Source organism: Arachis hypogaea, chromosome 9 (genome assembly GCF_003086295.3).
Source record: "Arachis hypogaea cultivar Tifrunner chromosome 9, arahy.Tifrunner.gnm2.J5K5, whole genome shotgun sequence".
NCBI lineage: Eukaryota > Viridiplantae > Streptophyta > Magnoliopsida > Fabales > Fabaceae > Arachis > Arachis hypogaea.
Genome location: NC_092044.1, coordinates 8,251,421 through 8,275,583, shown reverse-complemented (window position 1 = coordinate 8,275,583; position 24,163 = coordinate 8,251,421). Strand labels below are relative to the sequence as shown.

Here is a 24,163-nt window from a genome sequence, read left to right as displayed (position 1 = left end):
AAAATTAAACATCAACAACAATATCAAGAAAAAGTCAACAGCGATGACGACAACGATGTTAAAAAAGACAGTGGTGGCAGCAATGATAACGATGACGGTAATGGCGACAACATTAAAGAAGAAGAAGAAGCAACGAGGTGAATAGTTTTTATTTTTAACAGTTTAGCTACTCAAAAGATTTGGACACCTAATATTTGTATAAAAATAATATAATAAATTAATCATTTTGAAATTTAATTCAAATACTATATATTCAATAAACTATGCAAAGAAATTTAGATTATGTATTAAATGAGTATATAATTATATTTATCGTACAATTATCGTACAATAATAAACCACAAAGTAGTTTACCTCTAATTTCCAAAAAATGCCCAAGTAATTGCTTTTCGGGCATATAATTCCATTACTTTAATTCAAAAGTAATTAATTCTCAATTTTTTTTTCAATTTACCAACACTAATTTTAGAAAGTCGTTTTTAATTTGTATTGTTTAAAAAGTTGTACAAAAAAATTGAGTGGTTATATTTATCCATGAAAAAGAAATACATACGAAATCAAGAATATAAAAAAAGGTTGCGTTTTTTATTTTATTATATGATGATGAATGAAGAATATCCAAAAGGATAATACATATGCTACAACTAATTTACAAACTAGCCCCTATCCTCAAGAATAAAGCCAAAAGGTAGCATATACAAACTCGAATGAAACCAAGAAACAAAAACTAATTGGTCTATCCTATGAGGAATAAATATTATGTTTATGGATCCTTAAAATCCTGGAAGAACTGTGAGGTCTGCTATTCCTCTTGGAAGCTCAGAAATTTCTTTTAGCATAGCTAGCCTGTTTTTTCTGATCTTATCATCATCCTGCATTGCAATAAAAAGATTAGAGACTTTTATACCTTTCCACAATGAATATAGATATGTTTTTCATTCTCATTCCACATTAAATATTTATAGGAGTTTATACAACTCAAGTTACAAGAAATATAGAAGGAAACTTAAGTTCAATTATACAATTGTGCTAACCAAAGTTTTGCAAGATTAATTTTGATAGTGTAGTGTAAAACTATTATTATCGATAGTGTATTAAAATTAAATTTAGTTTGTTAAAATTAAATTTAGTTTGTTGTAAATGGTTCGATCGAGTTTTCATGCTGTATATGAACAACAATAGAGGCATTGTTGAACAACAAATATATGAAAAACAAAAACCAATCCTCTAATTGAGCAGTAAGATTAACATACCACCATAACAAAGACATTGTTGAAAAAATCTTCAAGCGGCTGTATTAGCTGAGATGAAATCTCAACAAAATCATCAATGTCAAGACCTGTGAAGTTAAGACAATATCAATATCATGATAAATAAGCAAATTGAAAAATAAGAAAAAAGTTCCATGTAGAAAGAATTATATGCACAAAAATAAAAAAGGAGTGCCAAGCAAATACAGAGACAAAAGACAATCCGTAGTCATGAAGATTGAAAGGTAGCAACATTAAATAAATATCAACAGTATACATAGGAGCTAGAGATATATACCAGGATTAATGCCCTCTTTAACTGACAAAAATGTGCTCCATAAAACTCTCTCTTCATTTGTCTCAAAAGCAGCCTCATCCACCTAAGTTCCCATATTGAGAACATGCCAAAAGTATTAATTGTAACATAAATATATAAAAGTCAATCATACATGTGGTCATTAATTAAAGATCAGCATACTAACTAGTTGTCAATTTGGTTTTGGGTAAAACTCATGGTAAAATTTATAAACATTTTTTTTTTGGGTATGTTTTCACTTATAAAATAGATACATGAAATTCAGACCACCATTTTTACCATTTTACCAAACTAACTGTAGGAGGACTAGCTACATGGATCAATAACTGATCCGGCATTGTTATCCTTCTTGTTTTTGCATTCAAAAGAATGAGTATAATTTCTATGCTTCTTGAGGATTACATTTGAGTTAACAATCATATATCCTGACTAAATACACTAGTACGCAACTTTGCTACTGATTTTTAAATTCTTGACGAAAACCACAACAATAACCAACTAGAACTCCAAGGTTTATGGTTATCATTACCATGTGAATTATTGCCATGATGTATATTATGCCTTGGAATGAGTAAAGGCGTTCATTTACTAAATACATCCCCAAATATTGTGGCTTTAATAATGCTATTTATAGCTCCTTCAAAAATTGGGTTTAGGATTTGACTGTTAGAAATAAGCACGTGTTAAGCATGTGTCTTCTCATATTACTGAACAAGTCCTAGTTTATATATAGTGTTTATTAATGAAACATTTACCCATACATCATATAAACTTGATATATGAAAGGGAAGCCCCAACATACAGTTTTGAAACACAATTAACTAAAATAATAAACAAAATACCGTCATATTAAGTTCGCCTTCCTTCCCACGGACAATTCTTGTTGGTCGAGAGTATGCTTCAACCACTTTAGGGAAAAGTGTATCTCTTGATAATTCTTCCATCTAAATCAGTCAATGTAAACCATTAGGACTGCATAAATTGTTCAAAAGTACTTACTATTTTGCTCCCTAGATTTGTATTAAATTATGCCTTTGGTTTGATATAGGTTCCTACAGTTTTCAACTATTTATGTTGTGATATTTCAGAGATCAAGACCAAAGTAAACTAAATATCGAGCTAAGCCTAAAATACGTAGCAAATATAAGAACTGACACTTAATTGTAGGAACTAAGAACTAAAATATGATACTATAAAGACTGAACCTTAAAATAAAATGACTGGGACTGCCAAACCCCACAAAAAGAAAAATTGTAGGGACCAATCTAAATAATTTGCTTCCAGTTGTACAGAAACTAACTTCAATAAACAAATGAACAATGAATATGTGTTTGTTTCTTGTAGTTCAAAAATTATCTTTAGTGTTAAGGAACAATGAAAACAACAACTACTAAGTGTTGTTCACTAAGTGGAGTTGGCTACATGAAGTGGACAATGCCATAGTGCCCCATCATAGATCATTAGAGAACAAGAAAGAGAGAACTTAAACAACAAACAGGTCAATTCATTAATATTATTGATAGGTACCCTTATATACTAACAAATAATACACCATTACCGTGTCAAAGGAAAAAAGCAGTGAAATGAAACAAAGTTGCCTACTTTATATGCTGACTTTGCTGCTAGACTGGGAAATGTTGCCCTCTCAGCAAGGACAGAACGAACAAATTCTGCACTCACTCCCTTGTCAACCTGTTAATAAAATAAAGTATTGTGTAACTAATGATTTACACATGCCTGACAGTTGTTAAAATTATGTTTGTCTTTATTAACCAATGCTGGTGTAAAGTTGATTATAAAATTGATGTTGTGCTCTCTAAATGTAGTAGTTTTGTGGGGAAAGGACATTATAGTAATGGTTTATTTTTCCTAAGTGTTTCTTATGTTGTGAATGAAAATGCACATTCGAATATTTGACTGATTCTTGTGATTTATGGCATGAAAAGTTTGAGAAAGTAATGTTCGATGGATATAAAGTGAATGATTCTGATAAGTGCATTTATAGTAAATTTTGTTATGATTTTAATGGTGTTATTTTGTTTGTATGTGGATTATTTGCTTATTCTAGGAACTAATATAGAGGTGACGAGTGATACTAAATATTTTCTATACAAACATAATACTTACCAGAAACTGCTCTAATCTTCGAGTAACAAACTGATATACCTATACATAAATCATAATCACCAGACTTTAATGTCATAGAAAGTTGAAAATCAAAATCAAAATAACAATTAATCAAGCAAGTAAAATAGTGAACTAAGTAAGGAGTGAAGGTTTTCGTCATACATCATCTATTACATGCGGATCCACTTTGATGGATTGTGCATCTGCAGCAAGTTGCAGAGCCTCTTTCAAGTTCAGGTTTTTGTTCTTTTCCACCAACAATTGTACCTGAAAGATAGAGTAACTCAATGAATGCAAACATTTAAATTCCAAGGTGTTGAATAAATGCCTTTTAAGTCCTCACACCCCAAAAAAAAAGAAAAGAAAAAGGATAAAAGGAATTAATGAAAGAAAAAATTAAGTTGAAAAATAATATTTAATACTTACAAGACCATAGGAGATTCTTCGCAGACCAAATGGGTCATTTGTAGAACTAGGTTGACATCCAGCAGAAAACAAACCTACCAGGCTGTCTAATCTGCAGATAACTATCATGTCATGGACACATTCAAAAGTTCTTTGAGAGAAAGTTCCAAATAAAAGAAAAAGAATGTTAAGGAATTGGGGAAGAAAATTTGCTTTTGCCAATGTCATGAGAAACAAAAGTACTATCAACAGCTAAAAAGAAAAATCCACCATTTGATCACAAGAAGGCAACTAACACTTATTTAAATCAGATACCCTTTTAGTCTTTCCAAACTGAATCTCAACTCCCAATTTTGGAAAGTTTAAGTGTACCATAAGCAGAGCCATAGTAAGTCAGTATCTAAAATTTATTCTATGAAATTGACTATGCCTAATTAAAGATTATATAAACATCTATTTAATAACTAATGTAGCTATAGATTATATATAAAGTTCTACATTTGAGCATTATTCATTAAAATGAACCTATGTTGCTTTGTTTCTTCTAGTAGAAATGAGTTCTGTTAGTCTGCTTGATACATTTTCTACAACAAACATGGAAAAGTCCACATCTGCCATTAGTTATAACTTATACCTATCAGCAATGGCCAAAACTATGCCAGCATCACTCTTAGGTAGCATGTCCCCAGAAAATCTAGGAAGCGTGATCTCAAACAAGGCATCTGCAATCTGCAAAGATAAAGAGTGACAAGGAAAGAAGCAATGTTATGCAAGGAGGTTTTGAAACATGACATCTAAGCTAGCCAAATAATAACCAACTTAAAATTAAACAACCTGCTCTGAATATCCATCTCTAATGGCATAGTGACGCCCCATTATTCCTGAAAGTGAGGTGAATTCAGTGACAACAGCAGTGGCAAGATCAGACATAGCAAGCGAGGCAGCATCCCGGATGATTTGTTGTTTATCTTCACTAATATTCAGGATGCAACTTAGCATAATCACCATGTTTTCTATACGAGTCATCTTATCCAACATGGTTCCAAGCTTCTCCTGTTTCGTTCAATGTTGCGCAAACAAACAAGCTATTAAAGGCTAAGCACTCTGTCTCCAACAACTTACACATATCAGTAGTAATCTCTAACTTTTAACCTTGTTGTCCTGACGGTATTCACAACCACCTTGTATGAATTTATTTGCGCCTTATTTAAAGAAAAAGGAGGGGGAAGGTATAATAAATGGCAAGGCTTTTTAGCTAAAAATTTTCTATACAACTCACATGAAACAGAATATCTTTAAGTTGCTTCCGGAATTCAGAGAATTTTTTACGAGTGTCCATCTCATAAAAGAACTTGGCATCTTCATAGCGAGCCCTGAAAATGTGATTTAACATGTTCAGTTAAAGTGGATACCTTATGGAAGAACAAACAAGATATGAGTACATCTACATTTGTGCAAATCTTCAAGTTTTTGTTCTTGAGAGCAAATAATGGAAGCAAAAGATTTCACACTCCATCCAGTATAGGATCATTAGAAACCACTTGGAAGATTAATCAGGGTGATCTTCATTGATCAAAATAGAGACAAAAGATGGTTAGAAGTTCAATCCTCCTCATCCCCAATTTTAAAAATATCATATTTCGTCACAAAGTAGATTGGAACTCAGATGGTCCACGCGGCAAGCCTAACAGACTATTGCAGTGTGTTGACTAGATCAAATCAAAATCAGATTCCTAATTCCTTTCATGAATCTTTTGTGTAAATAGAATTAATTATAAATCTTTTCCTTTTTGGGTTTAGCTTAATTTTAGGGATTTTATGATTAGAAATCTTTCCTTTATTTTAGGCTAGTATTTTTCCCTTCTTTCCTATTTTCTAGTTATTTTTATTTCTGTAATTCCTCTATAAAGAAGCTGATTCCCTGTACATTTGATAAAATAATATATTCAAACACTTCAAGTTGGTATTAGAGCAGGATCTCTGCACTGTGCCTCTGATTTATAGCTATGGCTGACAGTTCCTCAGTCATTAATCCTGAACAGAAGGAGAACACCACTCCTACTCCATCAGATTTAAAATCTGAGCAACGGGTACTAGTTAGTGGTGACTCCCATTCAGTTCAGATCACCATATTTCGACTCAATGGGTCAAACTCCCTTAGGTGGTCTCAATCAGTTCAGATGTATATCCGTGGAAGAGGGAAGATTGGATATCTCACCGGTGAGTGAAGCCAGCCTAACATCACTGACCCACAATATCATGTGTGGGATACCGAAAATTCCATGGTGATGACATGGCTGCTGAACTCAATGGAGGAGGATATCAGCAGTAACTACATGTACTATACCACAGCCAAAGAATTGTGGGATAGTGTCAAGGAGATGTACTCTGATCTTGGGAATAAATCCTAGATTTATGAACTTACTCTAAAAGCTAGAGAAATTCAACAAGGGAGTGACAATGTCACCAAATATTTCCACACATTGAAGTGGGTGTGGCAGGATCTTGACCACTTCAATAACTACAAGTGGAATTCAGCCGCTGATGCCAAACACCACCAACAAACAGTGGAAGAAGGAAGGATATTCCAGTTTCTTGCAGACCTCAACGTGGAGCTAGATGAAGTTCGTGGCATAATTATTGGAAGAGCAATCCTACCCTCAATTGGAGAAGTATTTGCTGAAGTTAGACGAAAGGAAATTCGTAGAGCTGTGATGATGGGAAAAGACAAGACTGAACAGACCTCTTTGGAGTTTAATGCACTTTTAGTGGCACCTGCTGCACTTAAAAGTTCATCAAATCAGAAGCACCCCTCCAATCTTTGGTGTGACCACTGCAATAAACCTCGTCACACCCGAGAAACCTGCTGGAAGATTCATGGAAACCAGCACATCTTAAAGGCAGCAAACTTGGTCCCAAAATACGCTCTACCCCAACTGCTCATGAGGCTGAAAAATCATCATTGAGTAAGGAACAGGTTGAGCAGCTCATAAGGCTATTAAATTTCAGTTCTGTGTCTAGTACTCCTAGTGGTTCTTTGGCTCAAACAGGTAATTTTAGTATTCCTATGTCCCTTAATTGCCCCTCAAACTTGAATGCACCATGGATTGTCGATTCAGGTGCATCTAACCATATGACCAGCCTCTCCCCTTTATTTAAAACTTACTCTCCTTGCTTTGAAAATGAAAAAATTAGAGTTGCTGATGGTAGTTTTTCATCTATTGCTGGATAAAGTACAATTAAACTGTCCAAAAACATTGACCTAAGAAATGTCCTACATGTACCAAAGCTTTCTTGTAATCTTCTCTCTATTAGTAAAATCTGCAAGGATTCCAATTGTATTGTAACATTCTTTGACACTCATGATATTTTTCAGGACCGGATTTCAAGGAAGATGATTGGCAGTGCTAAGATGATGGATGGGCTTTATCACTTTGAAGATATTTCAGAGGATAAAATAGCTTAAGAATTTAGTGGTATAAGTTCTATGCCTATAAAGGATCAAATAATTCTCTGGCACAATAGACTAGGACACCCTAGTTTTCCATATCTCAAACATTTGTTTCCAAGTTTGTTTAAAAATATTGATTCTTCCTTACTTAAATGTGAAATTTGTATTCGTTCAAAGAGTTATAGAGTTCCTTATTACAACCTTATCATACATCTAAACCTTTCCACTTGATTCATAGTGATGTATGGGGTCCATCGAAAATAACAACTCAATTTGGAAAAAAATGGTTTGTAACTTTTATCGATGACCACACACGACTATGTTGGATCTATCTAAAATTTTTCAATATTTTTCAACAATGGTAGAAACACAATTTGACACAAAAATTTCAATATTAAGAAGTGATAATGGCACTGAATACTTTAATAAAAATCTTGGTGAATTTCTTCAAAAGAAAGGTATTCAACATCAATCTACATGTCCCAATACACCCCAACAAAATGGCATTCCTAAAAGGAAGAATAAACACCTTCTTGAAGTAGCACGTGCCATTATGTTTGAGGGTAATGCTCCAAAGTATTTATGGGGAGATGCTGTTCTAACAGCAGCCTATCTCATAAATCGAATGCCCACACGTGTGTTAAATTACTGCACACCGTTGGATACTTTCAAAAAGAATTTTCCAGCATGTAGGTTGCATTCTGACTTACCTTTAAAAGTATTTGGTTGCACTGTGTTTTTACATACACCTTCATATCGAAGTAAACTTGATCCAAGGGCAGAAAAATGCATTTTTATTGGCTATTCCCCAAGTCAAAAGGGTTATAAATGTTTCAATCCATACATCAAGAAATTTCATGTAAGTATGGATGTTACTTTTTTGGAACATGAAACCTTTTTTCAAAAAAATTCTCTTCAGAGGGAGAGTCTAAGAGAAAAAATATTTTGCATGAACCTTTACCCACTCCTATCTTACATATTGAGGATACAACTTTCACTAATCAAGTAAATTCTGAAACAATTGCAAAACAAGATGTGGAAACCAATTATGAAATTGTACCATAATTAGTTAGAATCCAAACAGGAAAAGAAATACCACAAGAAAAGGAGCTTCGGTGTTATGTTCGGAAATATCCCAAGACTAGAGACCAGCCCATCATCTCTGTACCAACCTAATCAGAAAACCCGAAAGACGGCCCAACTGTAGTACTTCAGGAACTTCCAGGTAAATCTAAAATTGTCACTTCTAATAATAATTTGCCAATATCCTTAGGAAAGAAACCAGAACCTGCACAAAAAAAGTACTCAAAACCAGCAACAACCATCGTATTTCCAATTATGTCTCTTACCAAAATCTCTCTCAAAAACATCGAGCTTTTACTTCTAAAATTACAAATCTGTTTGAGCCTAGGAACATAGAGGAAGCACTAGATGATCCCAACTGGAAATTAGCAGTGATGGAAGAGTGGCACGCACTCAAGAAAAACGAAACTTGGGAGATTGTAGATTTGCCACAGAATACAAAATTGGTTGGCTGCAGGTGGGTTTTTACCATCAAGTGCAATGCTGATGGAAGCATAGAGAGGTATAAGGCTAGGTTAGTAGCTAGGGGATATACACAAACCTATGGAGTAGACTATTGAGAGATTTTCCTCCAGTTGCCAAACTCAATTCTGTGCGGATTCTCTTATCTCTTGCTGCGAATTACAATTGGCCTTTACATCAATTGGATATAAAGAATGCTTTCCTGGATGGGGAACTAGAAGAAGAGGTGTTCATGAAACTTCCACCTGGATTTGAAACTGAACTAGGGAGGAATAAAGTGTGCAAACTAAAGAAATCTCTCTATGGATTGAAACAATCCCCAAGAGCTTGGTTTGAACGACTTGGAATGGTAGTGAAGGGACTTGGTTATACTCAAAGCCAAGCTGACCATACACTTTTCTATAAGCATTCAGCAACTAATAAAACTGCCATCTTAATTGTATATGTGGATGACATTATTCTGACAGGTGGTGACTTTTTAGAGCTAAAAGACTTGAAAAAGAAGCTTGCCAAAGTATTTGAAATCAAAAAACTTGGCTCATTAAAATACTTCCTTGGAATTGAATTCGCAAGGTCTAAGAAAGGCATTTTTATGAACCAACGAAAGTACATCCTAGATCTTTTAAAAGAGACGGGATTACTTGGTTATAAAGCTGCTGAAACACCTATAGAGCCTAACTTAAAATTGAAGCCAGCTGAACCAGAAAATGTAATGGACAAAGGGAGATATCAGCAGTTGGTAGGGAGGCTAATCTATTTATCCCATACACGCCCGGATATAGCCTTTGCTGTAAGCATGGTAAGCCAGTTTATGCATTCACATGGTCAAGAACACATGGATGCTGTCTTTAGAATCCTAAGGTACTTGAAAGGGTCCCTGGAAAAGGGTTACTCTATAAAAAGCATGGACATCTTCAAGTAAAAGCTTATACAGATGCAGATTGGGCTGGGAATGTCATGGATAGAAGGTCAACATCTGGGTATTGTACTTTTGTTGGCGAAAACCTGGTTAGTTGGAGGAGTAAAAAACAGAGTGTTGTGGCACGAAGTAGTGCAGAAGTTGAGTTTAGAACAGTGGCTCATGGAATATGTGAAGCACTATGGGTAGAGAAAATCCTACAAGAACTAAAAGTTTCTATTTCTCCACCAATGAGGTTGTATTGTGACAACAAATCTGCAATTTCCATTTCTCATAATCCAGTGTTGCATGATAGAACTAAACATGTTGAAGTTGACAAGCATTTTATCAGGGAAAAGATTGAGAGAGGACAGATTTGCATCTCATATGTTCCAACCACGGAACAATTAGCAGATGTTCTAACTAAAGGATTACCCAAGAAGACTTTTGATAGCATAATAAGCAAGCTGTCAATGAATGATATCTTCAAGCCAGCTTGAGGGAGAGTGTTGACTAGATCAAATCAAAATCAGATTCCTAATTCCTTTCATGAATCTTTTGTGTAAATAGAATTAATTATAAATCTTTTCCTTTTTGGGTTTAGCTTAATTTTAGGGATTTTATGATTAGAAATCTTTCCTTTATTTTAGGCTAGTATTTTTCCCTTCTTTCCTATTTTCTAGTTATTTCTATTTCTATAATTCCTAAGAGGCTGATTCCCTATACATTTGATAAAATAATATATCCAAACACTTCAACTCAGTGTATGAGAAAGATAAACCATTCAAGGGCCTTCACCTTGTAGAAAGTTGATCCTAGACAGACACAACTAACCAACAACCAACAAATTCTTAATAACTCATCAAGGATACTTGTACCAAAGAAAGGAGGCTGGATATCATACGAACTCCCTTTCAATGAACTGTATGTAAAGTCATTTACAATAGACAATATATAAATGATGGGAGAACACCTGAGGACAGCTTCATTTCCTTTCCTCACAGTAGTCTCATCAATTGCTCCATTTGCAACCTAAAAGAAAACCAACCCCATTTAAACATATAAAAGCATGCAGTTATACAAGGAGATTGATCTATTGGAAAGAACTTACAGCAATAAAATAAGGCAACAGCTGTCCTTCATCATCACATACAGCAAAATATTTCTGATGCTTTTGCATAACCTGCAGGCATGGCACACAATAGTTAGTCACTGTTTCAACTTTCAATAACGATTAATGATTAGTCTCTCGTTTTTTATAATCAAGATGCATTAAGTATTCCATCCAATCTAGTCTTTCAGCCAGAGACCAAACACATAAATAATGATTGCCATTTCATCCACAAAAGGATTATCTTTGTAAACATCATTGCATCTTTTGTCTATTAGAGCCCCACTTTGCCTAAAGATAAGGTCTAGCAGGTATTGGATAACAAACTTAAAGGGAAAACAAATCTTTCTCACAAGTGATGAATTGATGGTAAAGGGAAAAATTGTTGATTTTCCCCTAAAACTATATTATTGAATATTGAAGATGGAAACAAACTTAAACAACAAGCAGTTACACATTTAAGCATTACAATCAGATACTATATGTTACATTCAAAATTCAACAAAGAATGCATAAATCACCCTTGAACTAATTCAGCTAGACATGTCCCTACACATATCATGTGAGACAGAATTATCATTTTAACTAGTATAAAGAAGAACAGGATATGAATGCCAATGAAGTGCTCACCATGGTCAAAAGTTCTTTTGGAAGGGCCAAGAAGGTTTCTTTAAACTTTCCAAGCACTGGAATAGGTGCCTCAACAAGATTTACAACCTAAATGTAAATGGAAGTAGAAATTCTTAGAAATGCACATATGCAACAATATTGCACAAACAGAAGATAAAAATCCTACCTCATCAAGCAAGCCTGTTGGAATAACAATTTGGCCATTTACACTTTCTGCTAATGCATTAGATTGCTGAACAACAATTTTCTTGCGGTCCTGCCAGTTGCACCGATTTTATTATAAAATATATATATATATATATATATATATATATATATATATATATATATATATATATATACACGCGCGCGTGTGTGCGCTACATTTATTTTCACAACTTATCTACTCATACCTCAACTGCAACATTGATTCCCGCATGTTTCATTGCAACTGAATAAGATTCTGCACTTTCAACCTGCAGATCAAGTATAGAATTATTTTTATAAAATAAATTTATTAAGCCACAAAATATTACAAAGATAGAGATCATCAGCAAAAAGGGAAAAATGTTTTAAAAAAGGAGAGAACAATGGAGAAGAAGAAAACACAAGCACACACAAATATAACCAGGAAAGACATCAAGCTATATTAATGTGAATGTGTTTCTTAGGAATGTACAGATGATGTTCAAAGTACAAAACGATATGTATAAAAACCTGATACTGTCAGCACAAAATAAAATGCAAATAAGTAAAACAGTCTATTAATGATATCATATATCTTTGGGTCTCTTATTGACCAAACAAACTAAATTTGCAGCTGCAAAATAAAAATAGTTCAGCTTCAGAATGCACCTGGAGGATAGCTGAAGAAGTATTGCGAAGACCACGAGATAAGTTTCCACTACATTATACGAAGAAAATGATAAGTATTATTCACCCATCAGATAATTTAAAAAAAGACGGTGCCAAAGAGAAGTTATTATAATTAGTATTCTTTATGGGCTGGATTTAGAAGGCAAGAATGATTTTTCCTGGTTTTACTCTTTGATCTATTTATGGTTTCTGTTCTGGTTTTACACTTTGATCTAAAACTAACTTAATCCTAGACATGTCAAATTATAAATTATGGATGAAGCTAATAGTGAACAGTCAGTCTTTCAACAGCAGGTTTCAGGTTTGAAACTAATCTCAAGAGACAAGGAAAGAGTGTTACATATGCAAACTACTGCAAATAACAATCTATTCAAGGGGTGCTTATGAATAAAATGAAAAAGCTGAAACCTACTCCTGAACACATGCATTAGGGGATGGGATAGTAGAGAGAATATCCAAAGAGAATAAATTACCTCAATACCCCAGCAAACATAAACGGGACTACTACATCTCCATGCATAGCCAAAATCCAACGGATAGGCCTACTAAATATCACCTATATATGAAAAGGGACCATGTTAGTTATCCAGTTGCCTCCTTTACTTCAAAATAGGATCACATATAAGCTTTGCAAGTATTTTATAACACCATGGAATAAAGAATGATTGCTTTGTCAAATATTTCCTCTAGGGCTGAATAAATCCAATTACTAGAAGATTCTTATTAAATAAAACTGAGCAAAATGATTCTAGTTGTTTTTCATTGACACATGTTTTTTCCCCTTGTTATGGAAAACAATCCAAACATCAAATAGGGTTAACTACGCACTCCTGCATCTAGTATAATACTATCATGAACGATGAACAGTATGAATTAATAGCTGCAATAAAGTACAACTATACTTAAATGGCCCTATTGGCCAGCCTGATGTTGACTCAAAGTATGAGGCCTAATAAAACTATAATTCTATTCAATGTTTAGCGTTATACTTTATAAGATATTGTTATCATTTTATTATAACAAATCATTCTAATACAGAAAACACTTCAAATCCCACATACCTGAGAATTCCATTTCATCGTCTTTGGAAATGATATTTTAGAAATAGTAGCAGGCAAATCTTCAGACAGAACCTAACAAGAGTATAATTGATAATCAGCAATGACATTTTCTTACAAAGTGTAATAAAGTAATAAACACAAATAAATCATAGATGAATACATGAGTCAGTGGTCTGAACATATCCTTGTGTATATCTCAAGGGAAATAGCCTGAAATTTTCCTTTTTTGAGTTTTTCAGTCCTCGCTCATTCTATGAATAAGGATACTTCTTTATAAACCTTATACAAATCTAATGCTCCCCCTAACATCAAGTCTTTTATTTAAACTGAAGTACACAATTGTATTAACACTTAACAATAAAGACAAGTTCCCTAATAAACTACACAAGATTATTTCCCCTCACATATGTGTAATGTCTAGTGCTTACTCAGAAATTGTATGACACTTGTTCTTCCCTTGTTCTGATGCATTTCCTTATGGAAATGAGGAAACACGTTTTTTGGTATTTTATGTTGTGTGTCCTGGCTCTGTGGTCCAGATCTTTAAGGGTTGAATTTCTTGGTCATTTTGCTTCAATTTGTTTGAAAAGTTCAGTTGACTCTAAATCATTTTGAAATTATTTTGTTAAATATGTGTTACTATATGGAATTATATATGTGGTCTAGAATCAAAGCTACCTGTAGGTTTAAGGAAAAAGCCACATAAATATTTGATATATTATATTAACCATGGAACTTGCATCCTCGGAAAAAAAACATTAAACAAGCATAGACGGCAAGATTTTTTAAAGATAATGAATAGAAAAACCTCTAAAGAATATCTTGAAAGCTCCTTCACACGAGCATAAACATATTCTGTTTTTCCTGCAATGTCAAGAAGCAAACTGCATATTAACAGGAAAACTGACTGGAAATTTAAATTGGGAGAGAAACCATAATCTAATAGCATAAAGTTTCCTTTCCATAAAAGCAGCAAATGATGATGCGTCAAGCCAATTAATTTTTCTGCATTATGAACTAGTGGCTATGCAAATGTATCGTCACGAAACCACTTATCACAAAAAACTTAGACTGTTAAGTAAAAGCACATAAATAGTTATATATCTAACAGCATCCTCATATGCAGCCTTTTTAGGCTTAAAGCGTGAATTACCATAAAAAAAAAGAGAGGGGGGGGGGGGGGACAGCAGTCCTTGAGGAGCTACAAACAACATAAAGCATCAATCTGAACTACTTACAATTCGTAACAATGTACCGAGTACAACAAAAACACACAAATAATATACTGAACAGGACCAAAAGAAACACAATCAAACCTACAACACAACTGCTTTGTCTTCAGATACTCACCATCAACCTTTCGGTATACCAAGTCCAGTGGAACAGAGTATCTACGGGAAAATCCTTCAATGGCCTGACATGAAATAAAAAAATTAAGGCAGAAGTAGTTGACTGCAATTCATGATTATAAAACTACTCAGACAGAGTAAAACCTTTGTTGGGTTTCCTTCATGATCAAACGATTTTGAAACTGGAGGACCTCGAACCTCAACCTCCACTTCTGCTTGTTTTGTGGAAAGATTTTCAATGGCAACCTGTGGATTTCAAAACAGGAAACAGACACAATTAATATATGTTTTAATTCAACATTTCTAGGTATGCATTGTGATAACAGCATATAGAAAATTTCTCATTCTGTGTACTAAATCATAAGTTGGAACTTCTGCAAATTCATTTACATTATATCTACTAGTTAGAGAAAACTGAAGTAACAACTGCAGGAAGGAATTAGCGTATAAACTGATTGGCTTCGTTCAATGTTGTGCAAAAAATAAATCAAACTAATTGAATTTAATAATATTGATGATGATGATGATGAATTGATGAGATTGATGATTATAATTATTATAATAACAACAACAATAATAATAATAATAACAGCAACATGTCATGGGGGTTCGGCTATATTTTTATGTTGGTTGCCGAAGACCTAACACAACCCTCCTCTTTTATCCGGGCTTGGGACCGGCTATGTACCGCAAGTGTAACAATAATAACAATTATAATAAATAATAAAAACAATAACAATAACATCAATGATGACTATGACAACAACAACAATGACGACGATGGTAGATCTGGTTATGAGATGCTTAATAATATTGTGAATAGACTTAGAAAAGAAATTCAAAGTGATTTTATCAATAAAATTTAAGTGAAAAACATTAAAGCTTAGAAATAATTTTAAAAAAATCAGGATCTTATTGAGTATTTGAGCAATCGAGCTGAAATATCATAAACCTAAAACTGTACTATGAATAATTGATTTAGTTGGGTATGACTTCATAAAATGAACCAATTACCCAAACCAACCCAAATAATTTTTGTTGATATAATTTGAGTTTTCAGGTTTTCCAGATCAAACTGATCCAAGAAAGCATCTAGAAGAAATGAAGGATAACAAGTAAACAATAAAGAGAAGAACATTGTAATCAAAAGAAGAGAAGAAACTGCAAGGAAGTTTTAAATATCAAGAAGAATAGAAAGCTTCCAATCTCTTCATATGAGAAATGATAGCTCCCACATAATAGTTACAAGCAGAAGATCAAAGATAAGTGAGAAATGCTATCCCTATGGCATGTAGAGGGGGAAATGCAGAAAATAAGAGCTATATCCCAAAATATCTAGAGACAAAAGTTGTATATAAGTTTATTCCCTCACCACTAATCTGCGTGGGGTGCCAAAAACTTGCATGTTGCCATGATTTAACCTCTGTTTCTCTAGTAATTGCAGCATCAAATCTTTCAGCTACAATAACGAGAGGAATCAATATTTGATGATAATGAACAATTAATTTAATAATAAATAATGACAAAACTGGATGAGAAAAAACATACTTATTAATAAAAGATAAGTTCCAGAAACAATAAATAGGAGAAAAGAAAATTCCATGATTTTAATCACATGAGGAAAGTTATACTTGCTTGCTTGCATCTACAACATCTTGAGGGGGCATCTCTTCTGTTCCAATTTCAAGAACAAATGCTCTTGACTGATCATGCACCTGTAACCAAATAAAGCTTGAAATTTCATATCTAAATAAAAGAGAAATGCATATGCAATAAGACACTCATTCAAATTTTTTTTTCCTTCTTCTCTAAAACATATGCAGCTTAGAAAACATTATTCAAGCCTGAATAAACCATATAACTCTTAGTGCCAACATTTTACTCTAGGGACAAATAGCTCATATTAAGTTTGTCAGTTTGTGTTAGATGGTATTCCTTTATCCAACCTATAAAGGTATTGTCATGCTTTGTTGTATGGTTTTTCCCCTACAAATGGAATTCCTTCCTCTGTCCCAAAACCAAAAAAACATAATGTTAAATAAACAAACAAACAAATTACCTCCAGCAATTAAAACATCAAGCCACATGAAAGTAAAGATTTCATAGCTCTTCCAAACCGTGATACCCATAAATCTTAAGTATTTCTACAGGATATGTATTAGACCCTCAAAATATATCTCAAACACAGAATATGAATCCAGAGCAAGCAAGTTGTGCTAATGGTACAGGGACCAGTTCCTGTTCAAAGTTGAAACTTATGTTTGCCAATAGAGTTAGGGCTAATTTTTAATATCGCTTTACATTGCTTTAATACTCTAGGCGATAACACCATAGCTTTCAATTCTAATTGACACAAACAAATATGCAATTGTCCCTTCAATGGACTACAAAAAGATAAATCATCTACTAGTAAGTCATAATCCCTACTATTAGTAAGCTTTTCTGATCCACTAAATCATAGATGCCCTAATGTCAAAAATCCACTCTCCTACAAGCTTAAGATGTCAAATGAAGGCCAAGATTCTAGATCTCTGATCATTAACAAAGAAAAAAAAGATCATTGAATGCTGATGATGAAAGTGTAGACAAAAATGATTAATAGAATAATGACGGCATTTCTGATGAAAAATAACTGGCTCAAATACTAATAATGTAAAATTTTTAAGCAAGGAGTGCTTAGATTAGCTTATGGATCTTACATAAAGAAAGTAAATTTTCCATAAATCTTAAACAAAACTAAACATTGAGAAGGGACTCAATTGACCCACTTAACTAACCTTCTCACAAGCAGCCTCAAGAACTTCTTTTGGCAATACAAAATTATCAGGTTCAGAGATGAAACCAAGAGGGAAGCCAAGATTCTCCCTAGTCTTCAACCAAAGTTGTGCACACTGGCGAGCTAAACTGAAGAAAACCAAAATAAAGTAAACATCACAAAATACTGAAATCAAGACAAAGAAGCATAGCTAAAACTGTACCAATAACATTATGCCATGGACTATTAAATCCTAAAAATAGAGAAATCCTCAAAGAAATAGAAGCTAGAAGAGTAGAAGAAAAACGGGAGACCCTAACTTGATAATCATTTATACTCAATTCATGAGAGTATTTATATAATCGCAACGAGTGTACCACAACATACGTAACCTGTCCAAGTTTGGATCAATTTATCAGAAAACACACTAAAAACTATATTACTCTACTAATAATTATCTTAGACCTTATCTTAATGAAGTATAGATAAATTAATTGACATGTGAGGAAAATTTTACATGATGCAACTAGACTAAAGATGTCAAGAACAAAAAGTTCATAACAATTTGCCCGCAAAGTGCACAACATATGCCATAGCTGGTGTACTTGGTAGGAGTGTGACTCTTGCATCTAATGGAAGGCTTTCAGACAAGCAGGTCTTGCGGGATGCAATTCAGCATCTTGCATCTGTCTGGTGCAAGTGTACATAGTGTGTTTTAGATAGATATCTGTTCAGTATCTAAGAAAGTGAGAACCGCACCTTAAAAGCTAGCTATTAAGAGAGAAGAACCACTCTCTTTAAATAAACATCAGACATCCATACAACTCGATGTAAGACTTTGGGAACCCCATAATACTCATCCCTAACAATGCACCTTCCCTAGAGAGTTGATGTCTATGATGGCTTCACTCTATCAGTACTGACCCAGCAGTAGCCACTTGGCTATTGGCCATCAATATTCAATATTGACCTTAATCCAGCCAATAGGTAGCCCTTTCCATGGTGCCGACAACCTGGCTCTGGAACAATTATTAACCTAACAAAAGTAGAGAACCACATCTTAAAAGCTAGCTATTAAGAGAGAAGAACCAACATCCTTAAATACAACGTCAAGTATCTTAGGTAGCGTTTGGAAGAGAGACAGAGACTGAAAAACAAAGACGGAAATAAGTCTCAGTATTGTGTTTGGTGTAAAATGGGAGACAGAGACTAAGATAAGGATGAAACTCTAATTTAATTTGCAAAAGGGTAAAGTTGGAATTAATTAATTGAAATGAGGGTATTTTAAGTATAAAATGTTATTAAAGTTTTAATCTCTGTCTCCAAAAATTTCAGTCCCCTGTGTCCCCACTTTTTGGAGGTACTGAAATACTGAAATTTTAGAGACAGAGACTGAAATTTTAGTACCAATCTGGCAATCTCTCGGCCAACAAACATGATACGGAGTTCCAGTCTCTCAGTCTCCGTCTCAGTAGCTCAAAACAAACGCTACCTTATACTACTTAATGTGAGACTTCAGGCACCACATAAAGCCCAAGTCCTTAACAATATCTTTTCTCTTATATGCAGAGAAATCGGATAGCTTTGCTCTTTTAATGTATTTTTTATTCACGTATCCTTCATCCTTTGTGTAATGTCATTCCGTTCATGTTAATAATATTTCTTCTCTCATCTAAAAAATAAAAAAGTTAACACTAAAAGGGAATCATCAATTTACTTTTCCTTTTTTGGATAGAAGAAAGAGAGCTATCAATTGCACAGAAATATGAGTATATGACACTCTCATATTAAAGCTAGGAGTTGAGAACAAATTACTATGTGCCGAAATCTTTCATATGAGACTTGCACTGAACAATACTGTGAAAGATCTCAAGAAGTAATTCTCAACCAAGATTAAATTCTTTCATAGTGATGCAATTAGATATAGATCTCCTTCAAGAATCCAAGTTATATTTCAGGAAACAAGCATTACCTACGCATTCGACCAAAATATCGAGCACGCTCCGTCACCCCAACAAAGCCTCTGGAATCTAATATATTGAAAGCATGAGATGTTTTTAGAAGCTGATCATACCTAGCATGTAGAGATAAAACATACATCAGAAGTAAAGACAGTGAAGAAGCAAACAGAACTGAGAATAATAAGAGCAATAATACAATACACAGTTAAATTAAATAGCATAAACATACGCAGGGATTGCTAAGCCTGAAGAAAGTAATCTACGAGCTTCCTCCTCAAAGAAATCAAAATGTTTTTGAACATGATCAACACTGGCATGCTCCAAGTAATATGCACTCATTTCTTTCCTAAAACAGAAAAACAGAATATCATCACCATTAAGAGATACAGAAGTCTAGATTAACAACACAGAAACTAGATAGCCCCAAATGAACAGGTTCAGACTTATAAATTACAGGCAATTTTTTAAAGCATCAATATATACACAAACAAAATTTATGTTGAAATGTATGCAATTTTGTTCGCTGCTTACTTTCTATTTCAGTATCATGTAACTTTTTATCTCTTTGGCATATGCTATTAAACATAAAGACATTTTTATTCCTCTACTGTACAACCAAGGCTATGTTATGCTTCAGTGAAAAATGATATAACTAACTTGAGGAATAATAAGGAGGAAGTGGCATAAAGTTATCTGCGCTGCTCTGGTCTTCCAGTCATATTTAGTGGGCCACTAAGAAATTGGTATTGCACTCCTATGTTGATAGGGGAAGATACCCTTTTTTTTAATTTCCTCCACTGAAATTTCCTATGTACAAAGGACTAGAGGAAGAGAAATCCTCAACGTAGAAAACCAGGAAAAGAAAACTATGAAAAGAAACTCATAAAACTAGTCACTTTAGAAGATCTTTCCAATCCCTCTGCATATCTGAAACTGGTTCCTTGCTTTACAATATTTCACCTTATCTTTTCAACATTCACAGTTTATGTACTCTATCCTCACTTTGAGCCATGATAATGGTCATTAGAATAGAGCAGTAATAGTCCGAAAGAATAAAGAGATTTAAAAAGAAACAATCTAAATGCAAAATAGATTAAAATAAAATAAACAGTCTTGATGATAACTCAGAAAAATCAGATGCAATTCAAAAGCAAGTAGTCAAAAAGTCAAGTACTCATTCTCCAAGAACAACTCTCCATATGTAATTCCATCGGAATATTTGATCTTCTTGAAATGATCAACTCCCTGTCAAAAAAATTAAGAACCTTTTCTAAAATTATTTAAAAGATGATAGATATTGAGAGAGGAGAAAAAGCAATTTAGTCTACAGACCTGTAGTAACATAATGATACGCTCAAGGCCATACGTGATTTCTACGGAAACAGGTGATAGCGGGAGACTTCCTGCCTGGAGTGAAAGGAGAAATAAGAACAAGAGGGTAAAATTGAAGGGTTTCATTTTTTCAAATGAGTCAACAGCAAAGGTTGCAATCAACATACAATAAGAAAACCATTAATCTTCTTTTTTTTCTTTTTTCATTCTTTTTATGAAAAATTCCCATGTCAGTTACGCAGGATATATCGTCCTCTAGCTCTTTGATAACTTTTCTTCTCTGGAACAATTTCTTATGTATTAAAAAATAATAATTGTCTCTAGACAACAATGAATACCTGCTGGAAGTAGGTGAATTGCGTAATCTCCATCCCGTCCATCCAGATTTCCCAGCCTAAACCCCAAGCACCAAGAACCTATAATACAGTTTCAGTTCGCACTCTTTTCACAATACGTCAATATGGAGATGGCAATTTAAATGCCATTCCATAAGCAGCATTAAAATGACTATAGACCAAAAATATATATCTTACTGGACTCTCCCAATTGTCCTCCACAAATCGTATATCATGAGCAGTAACATCAATACCTACAACAAGCATGCGCTCCATTAATCAAATGCTAATAAATTAAAACAACAGCTACTAATCAGAATAACATAATCTATTTCAGTCAACTTGGACGATATTAGGCTCAATTACTACCTAAAGCTGATAGGCTGCGGATAAAAAGGTCCTGTGAATTTCCAGGATCAGGCTTCAATATGACCTGAGATTTGAAAGCAACCAAGAACTCAATGGTAGAAGACAACAAAAATTATTCTTGACACTAATCTACAACTTGAATTCCCGAATGTGATTGACATATAAAGCTCACCTGAAATTGAGTGTGTCTTTGGAGCCTATTTGGGTTTTCTCCATATCGGCTATCGTCGGGGCGGATGCTAGGCTCTACATATCTTTCATCATAAAATCAACATTGCCAGAAATTTCAGAAACAAAACCCTCATACTCATACTATATAAGATAACCAAAAAAAACATTTTAAAAGAAGAAAAAAGTTACACACTCAACTCAGGTAGGTTTGGAAGCAAAAGCTTTGCAGAGAAAAAGAGACACTTCTAAATTCCAATACAATACCATTGTTCAGCACCAGTATATGCTACAACTTTCGGATACTACAGTGTGAAAATGACATATACACCTCGAATCCCATTGTTTGCAAGAAGAGGATAAATTCAGTTATTTTCAAAAGTAATTTCCTGGAAACAACTTCTATTGAACCAAACTGATATTCAAGTTGATCCATACATCATTGAACTTACATCTAAAGCATACTTACGCAACATTCCATGGTTCTGGACCGAGGACCCTTAAATATGTAAGAGGATTCATAGTCCCAGCTCCAACCTGCACCAAAGCCAAAAAAAAAACGATGCCAAATTTAAAAAACAAAAAAAATCTAAGAGCACATAAAGAATATTACAACAAAAAATTAAAAGAATCGTGATTTTTACCAACAGAAACAAATAAATCAATATTACAATGTAATCAGTAGTAGAAACAAGACGAGAAGTAAATACAATCCTACAATTGCAAAACATTTTCTTTGCTACAATTGAATTTTTAAAGTTCAAATTTTTTTACTGTCTCCTGAGCTCAAGAAGAAGAAGAACAACAACAACAACAACAGCAATTGAAGAAGAAATAAGAAGAAGAACAACAACAACAACAATTGAAGAAGAAAACAACAACTCAAGTGGATAATAGGAGGGAACAATGGCAACACAACAAGTAAATTTTACCTCTGTGTTGCTGCATTGCATAATGGAGCATCCCACAGAAGCCCAATAGTCCTGCAAACACCAATAAGAGAGAGAGAGAGAGAGAGAGAGAGAGAGGTAAAAAAATAACATAAAATAAAAATAAAAAAGGCAATTCAATTCTAGTAAAATTTTGCGGTTATCATAAACCTCAAGAAACAAAAATGGCGGGGAAATTAAGACCTGAAGGCGCTGAATGGCTTGTTGGAAAGTGAGGGTGGGAGCTTGTGGGAGAGTGTTGGGTTGTGCCGAAGTAGAGTGAGGGGAGACGGAGGTGGGAGGAGTGGAGGCGGAGGCGGGGAGGGAGGCGAATTGGCGACGGCGGAGGAGAATCGAGGGGAGGCGTGTGGCGGCGAGTGGTGCACGGCGGAGGAGGGAGGGGCTGGGCCTGAGAAATGAGATGACAAGTGGCAACGCCAAGATAGCCATGGCTGCCGTTGTTGATGGAGCGGAAGACTGTAATCAGTTAGTTTGCTTCCTCTTCCAGAATCTGGGGATAAGATAGGGTTTAACCCTTGCTTTTTTTTTATTAAATAATAATTATATGAAATTATTTTATTTTAGATGCAATTGAAATTTAATTTTGGATAGTGTCACAAATTACGGATTAATAATCAAAATCGTCTTGACTCATTTTTTAAATTAGTCTTTTTAGTTATATTAGTCCTATAAAATGCAAATCAAATTGGTCTTTCGTTATTTAGATAATGATGTGTCACGTTAAGTAATATGTGACATGAAGACGTAATAAATTAATACCACGTATTATAAGATGATTGATTGACATGTCAAATTAGTGACACTTAATATATCATATATCACTTGACATGTAAAAAAATTATTTATAATTTTATATTAAAAATAGTCCTGAAAATTCAGATACAAATTATTTTTATCCCTAAAATTTAGAAATTAATCAAATTAATTCTTATATAATTTTTTTTCATAATATTAAATTTAAATTTTTTTAATAATACTAATTTTAATATTAATTTTAGACTTTAAAAAATAAAATTCTCTTTACATAAAATAATAAAAATAATTAAATTATTATAAAATTATTTTGTCAATTGTATTTTAAAATTTTACATTTTAAAATTATAATTTTTTATAGTAAATTTTTTTTATCTAAACAAGTTTACCAAATTATTGTTGAATATATATTTAAAAATTTAATATTTTAAATCTCATTAAAAATATAATAATTATTTTAAAATTTAAATCTTTTAAATTTTTAAAAATTATAATATTTATTATTGTATAATTTATATGATAAAACTCAATAATTAAAAAAT

The 24,163-nt window shown here is 33.5% G+C and overlaps 1 protein-coding gene across 3 annotated transcripts; it reads right to left on the bottom strand.

Annotated features, from left to right (window-relative positions):
• Positions 1–566: 566 nt before the first annotated feature.
• LOC112710241 (glycine--tRNA ligase, chloroplastic/mitochondrial 2) lies at positions 567–23,383 on the bottom strand. 3 transcript variants are annotated; one of them, XM_072203855.1, is made up of 36 exons: positions 23,052–23,383; positions 22,851–22,901; positions 22,371–22,455; positions 21,923–22,004; positions 21,751–21,814; positions 21,580–21,635; positions 21,385–21,462; positions 21,047–21,121; positions 20,889–20,959; positions 19,944–20,060; positions 19,726–19,827; positions 17,776–17,902; positions 16,630–16,713; positions 16,371–16,457; positions 15,143–15,244; positions 15,000–15,063; positions 14,458–14,513; positions 13,650–13,721; positions 13,062–13,144; positions 12,568–12,616; positions 12,126–12,188; positions 11,900–11,989; positions 11,734–11,820; positions 11,104–11,175; positions 10,966–11,024; positions 5,378–5,471; positions 4,933–5,151; positions 4,733–4,827; positions 4,120–4,210; positions 3,856–3,960; positions 3,694–3,732; positions 3,169–3,258; positions 2,409–2,510; positions 1,549–1,630; positions 1,254–1,339; positions 567–872 (listed from the first exon to the last, which is right to left on the bottom strand). In XM_072203855.1, exons 7-36 carry the CDS (start codon positions 21,424–21,426, stop codon positions 774–776), a joined length of 2,604 nt encoding a protein of 867 aa, XP_072059956.1. In that variant the 5' UTR covers positions 21,427–21,462; positions 21,580–21,635; positions 21,751–21,814; positions 21,923–22,004; positions 22,371–22,455; positions 22,851–22,901; positions 23,052–23,383; the 3' UTR covers positions 567–773. The 3 variants fall into 3 exon arrangements, with proteins under 3 accessions (XP_072059956.1, XP_025618182.1, XP_072059957.1); XM_025762397.3 differs by having other exon boundaries at positions 22,388–22,455; positions 23,052–23,376; XM_072203856.1 differs by having other exon boundaries at positions 22,120–22,455; positions 23,052–23,371.
• Between the last annotated feature and the right edge of the window lie 780 nt (positions 23,384–24,163).